General features: G+C 41.5%; 1 protein-coding gene across 3 annotated transcripts; it reads left to right on the top strand.

The window, feature by feature from the left end:
- The first annotated feature begins 902 nt into the window (after positions 1–902).
- LOC116272659 (zinc finger protein 121) lies at positions 903–4,859 on the top strand. Of its 3 annotated transcripts, none has more exons than XM_031661414.1 (3): positions 903–1,242; positions 2,063–2,140; positions 3,437–4,859. In XM_031661414.1, the coding sequence occupies exons 2-3, from the start codon at positions 2,138–2,140 to the stop codon at positions 4,604–4,606; spliced, it is 1,173 nt and encodes a 390-aa protein (XP_031517274.1). In that variant the 5' UTR covers positions 903–1,242; positions 2,063–2,137; the 3' UTR covers positions 4,607–4,859. The 3 variants fall into 3 exon arrangements, with proteins under 3 accessions (XP_031517274.1, XP_031517275.1, XP_031517276.1); XM_031661415.1 differs by having other exon boundaries at positions 2,027–2,140; XM_031661416.1 differs by lacking the exon at positions 2,063–2,140.
- Positions 4,860–5,168: the final 309 nt, after the last annotated feature.

Genomic DNA, 5,168 nt, shown 5'->3' with positions numbered 1-5,168 from the left:
CAAAAAAAACCACACACAAAAAATTTCAGCCCTGAGAACATAAGAAATAGCTTTATTTCAGGGGTGTCCTAAAGAAGCTCTCTGATTTTTTTTTTTTTTGGACAGAATCTTGATCTGTTGCCCAGCCTGGAGTGCAGTGGCATGATCTTGGCTCACTGCAGACTCTGCTTCCTGAGTAAAAGTGATTCTCCTGCCTCAGCCTCCTGAGTGGTTGGGACTACAGGCACGTGCCACCACGCCTGGCTAATTTTTGTATTGCTTGAACCAGGGCTGGCAGTGGCAGAGGTTGCAGTGAGCTAAGATTGTGCCACTACACTCCAGCCTGGAGAGAGAGATGTAATACTACCCATGATATTAAAAAAGCTACAAAAGACACAATATTCAAACTATTGACAATATTATTTAAAAAAAAAAAATCTCGGCAAGGCGCAGTGGCTCACGCGTGTAATCCCAGCACTTTGGGAGGCTGAAGTGGGCGGATCACCTGAGGTCAGGAGTTCAAGACCAGCCTGGCCAACGTGGTGAAATCCTGTCTCTATAAAAATACAAAAAAAAATTAGCCAGACCTGATGGTGGGTGCCTGTAATCCCAGCTGCTCGGGAGGCTGAGGCAGGAGAATCACTTGAACCTGGGAGGTGGAGGTTGCAGTGAGCTGAGACCGTGTCATTGTACTCCAGCCTGGGTAACAGAGTGATACTCTGTCTCAGAAAAAAACCAAAAAATAAAATAATGATCTCTCTTTGCACTTGCATTATATCCTATTTGGATACACGTTTTAATGGTTTTTATTTAATTTCTTTCGAGACAGAGTCTCACTTTGTCGCCTAGGCTGGGAGTACAGTGGCACAATCATGACTCACTGCAGCCTCAACCTCCCTGGGCTCAGGTGATTCTCCCACCTCAGTCTCCCAAAATTCTGGGATTACGGGCATGAGCCACTGCGCCCAGTCTCTAATGGTTTTAAATGTGTATTTAAGTTTGAATAGTGGGTATTTGGTCATAGATAACCAGTCTCCTCAGGGCACAAAAAGATGAGATATATGAAATTTGAGCTCTTTTAAAGTAGTTTCACTACTCTCTTTAGGAATATAGTTATTTTTTCTTGGTTACGTTTGTCGTTTCCTTCATAAGCCTCTTCCATTGGTGTATCTGTTCCTCTGTACAGGACCTGTTCAAACTCTGTCTCTTGACTGGAGGAGGAGGAGGAAAAGCTGAGCACATTGCCAACTGGAGTTCTCCAAGGTGAGTGTGAAGAACATTCCTAGTCAATGATAAGTTCAGTATGTTTGGAAGCATAATGAAGATATATTTAAAAGATGTACTTTGTCACAGAACATGGGACCATTGGACTTGGAAGTTTTAGGGTATCTTCAACTTTCCATATTTCTCTTTTTCGTCTAACCCAGACTTTCATGTGATTTTGCAAATGATCTGCTCTTATATCTTTTTGCTTATGACTTTAACGTGTGCTCTTTATCCAGATCATTTCTACTTTCCTTCCCTAATAATACTATTTCTGTTCATTATCTCATTTAATTTCTATAGAATAAATTGTTTAAAAAGTTACTAAATTGCTGGGCGTGGTGGCTCATGCCTGTAATCCCAGCACTTTGGGAGGCTGAGGCGGGTGGATCTTTTGAGGTCAGGAGTTCGAGACCAGCCTGGCCAACATGGAGAAACCCCATCTCTACTAAAATTACAAAATTAGCCGAATGTGGTAGCGCATGCCTATAATCCCAGCTACTTGGGAGGCTGAGGCAGGAGAATCGCTCGAACCCAGGAGGCGGAGGTTGCAGTGAGCTACTGCACTCCAGCACTCCAGTCCGGGTGACAGAGCGAGACTGTGTCTCCAAAAAAAAAAAAGAAATTACTGGGTTTAGACCCCAAGTCCTTATGATTGCCAAATATTAGTCATGGATAAACTGTTCAAATCTATGTTTGTTTAATTTTTTTGAGTGTGCTGAATATGAAAAACACAAATGAGCTTTATAATTCTGACTTATTTAACCTACCGTTTTGTTCTCAGATCCTATTTTTTTTCTTTTTTTCTGTTTTACTTCAGAATGGCAAGTTAAAACCAAAGTGTCAGCACTTCAACAACATTTTTTTTTGGCTTAAAACATCAAACGGCATACAAATGGTAAGATTAAGATTTCTTATTTACCACACTCAAAAAAGATTGGGAATACAGTTATAAAAAATCAGCACAAATGAGAGATATTTGAGAGAGGTAACGTTTACTCAAGCAGGAGGAATGTCTCTAGAGCAAGGGTCCCCACCGGCACTGTTTCTATTAGAGTTAGGAACTGGGCTGCACAGCGGGAGGTGAGCGGCAGGTGAACAAAACTTCATCTGTACATATAGCCATTCCCCATCGCTCGTATTACTGCCTTATTACTCTGCCTGTCAGATCAGTAGCAGCATTCGATTCTCATAGAAGCGCAAACCTTACTGTGAAGCACCCATGTGAGGGTTCTAGATTGTATGCTCCTTATGAGCCTGATGATCTGTCACTGTCTCCCATCACCTAGATGGGACTGTCTAGTTGCAGGAAAACAAGCTCAGGTCTCCTGCTGATCCTACTTTATGGTGAGTTGTGTAATTATTTCATTATATATTACAATGTAATAATAATAGAAATAAAGTCACAGTAAATGTAATGTCCTTGAATCATGCTGAAACCATCCCTGTCCCACCCCCATTCCACCTGTTTGTGGAAAAATTGTCACCTACGAAATTGGTCCCTGGTACCAAAAAGGTTGGGGACCTCTGCTGTAGAGGGATACTCTAAATATAATGAATTTGGGGATACCCTAATTCTATCTTAAAACTTAGTGCTTCAGCATTCTCACAAGTACAGATTATCACATATGTAGCTAGATAGATAATAAAAACAATTTCATGAAAATATATAGGAATTATTTCAGGGTTCTTAGAGCAAATGGCACAGGGTTCTTGCAGGTTTTCTTCATTCAACTTGTAAAAAATCCATGGGGCAGCAAGTGTATTCATGTAATGAAAATTGCAAAAATTGCCGGGCGCGGTGGCTCAAGCCTGTAATCCCAGCACTTTGGGAGGCCGAGGCGGGTGGATCACAAGGTCAGGAGATCGAGACTATCCTGGCTAACATGGTGAAACCCCGTCTCTACTAAAAATACAAAAAACTAGCCGGGCGCGGTAGCGGGCGCCTGTAGTCCCAGCTACTTGGGAGGCTGAGGCGGGAGAATGGCGTGAACCCGGGGGGCGGAGCTTGCAGTGAGCCGAGATCGCGCCACTGCACTCCAGCCTGGGAGACACAGTGAGACTCCGTCTCAAAAAAAAAAAAAAAAAAAAAAAAGAAAATTGCAAAAATTATAATGTGTCTGATTTCAGATGGGTAAAATCTATTGATAAGTCTGAAAAATCCTTTAATCATCATTCATTCCTTTATTAACAGGCAGAAATCCACAATGGAGAGGAACTCTGTGACTTTATGGAAAATGGAGAACTCTTCAGTGAACACTCATGCCTTAATGCACACATGGGAACTGAAAATACAGGGGACACTTATGACTGTGATGAGTATGGAGAAAACTTTCCCATGTTACACAACAGTGCCCCTACTGGAGAGACGCTTTCTGTGTTGAATCAGTGCAGAAAAGCCTTCAGCCTGCCACCAAATGTTCACCAGAGGACATGGATAGGAGACAAATCCTTTGAATACAGTGACTGTGAGGAAGCCTTTGTTGATCAGTCACATCTTCAGGCAAATAGGATAACTCACAATGGAGAAACACTCTATGAACAGCAGCAATGTGGGAGAGCTTTTACTTACTCCACAAGCCATGCTGTGTCTGTTAAAGTGCATACTGTAGAAAAACCCTACGAATGTAAGGAATGTGGAAAATTCTTTAGATATTCTTCATATCTTAATAGTCACATGCGAACCCATACTGGGGAGAAACCCTATGAATGTAAGGAATGTGGGAAATGCTTCACTGTTTCTTCACACCTAGTTGAACATGTAAGAATTCATACTGGAGAGAAACCTTATCAGTGTAAGGAATGTGGAAGAGCCTTCGCTGGGCGCTCAGGCCTTACTAAACATGTACGAATACACACTGGAGAGAAGCCCTATGAATGTAACGAATGTGGGAAAGCCTACAATAGGTTTTATCTACTAACTGAACATTTTAAAACTCACACAGAGGAGAAGCCCTTTGAATGTAAGGTATGTGGAAAATCCTTCAGAAGCTCTTCATGCCTTAAGAATCACTTTAGAATTCACACTGGAATAAAACCCTATAAATGTAAGGAGTGTGGGAAAGCATTCACTGTTTCCTCAAGCTTACATAATCATGTAAAAATCCATACTGGAGAGAAGCCCTATGAATGTAAGGACTGTGGGAAAGCCTTTGCTACATCTTCACAACTCATCGAACATATAAGAACTCACACTGGAGAGAAACCGTATATATGTAAGGAATGTGGGAAAACCTTCCGTGCTTCTTCACACCTACAGAAACATGTTAGAATTCACACTGGAGAGAAACCCTATATATGTAATGAATGTGGGAAAGCCTACAATAGATTTTATTTACTTACTAAACATTTAAAAACACACTGAAGAAAAACTCTGAATGTAAGGAATGTGGAAATCTTAGGAATTTCTCATACCATAATTACCACATTTGAATTCATACTGAGGAGAAATCTTATTGGTACAAAGAATGTGGGGAGGCCTTCAGTTATCCCCATTCATTTTGAAGACATGAAAGAACTCATACTCTCTGTGTCCCCCATAAATTTTAGGAATGTTAGGGCGCCATTGGATTTTTTTTTTTTTTTTTTTTTTTTTGAGACAGAGTTTTGCTCTTGTGATCACCCAGGCTGGAATGCAATGGCATGATCCCAGCTCACTGCAACCTCTGCCTCCTGGGTTCAGGCAATTCTCCTGCCTCAGCTTTTGAGTAACTTGGATTACAGGCGCCCTCCACCACGCCCAGCTAATTTTTGTATTTTATTAGTAGAGACGGAGTTGGCCATGGCTGGTCTTGAACTCCTGACTTCAGGTGATCCGCCGTAACCTCCCAGAGTGCTGGGATTACAGGCATGAACCACTGCACCTGGCCTTTTTTTTTTTTTTTTTTTTAGTTGTTGTTAATACACATTCTTCTCTTCTCAAGAGA

This window comes from Papio anubis, unplaced genomic scaffold (genome assembly GCF_008728515.1).
Source record: "Papio anubis isolate 15944 unplaced genomic scaffold, Panubis1.0 scaffold1468, whole genome shotgun sequence".
Taxonomy (NCBI): domain Eukaryota; kingdom Metazoa; phylum Chordata; class Mammalia; order Primates; family Cercopithecidae; genus Papio; species Papio anubis.
Note: the sequence above shows the minus strand (reverse complement) of the source record. Positions and strands in the feature narration are given on the sequence as shown.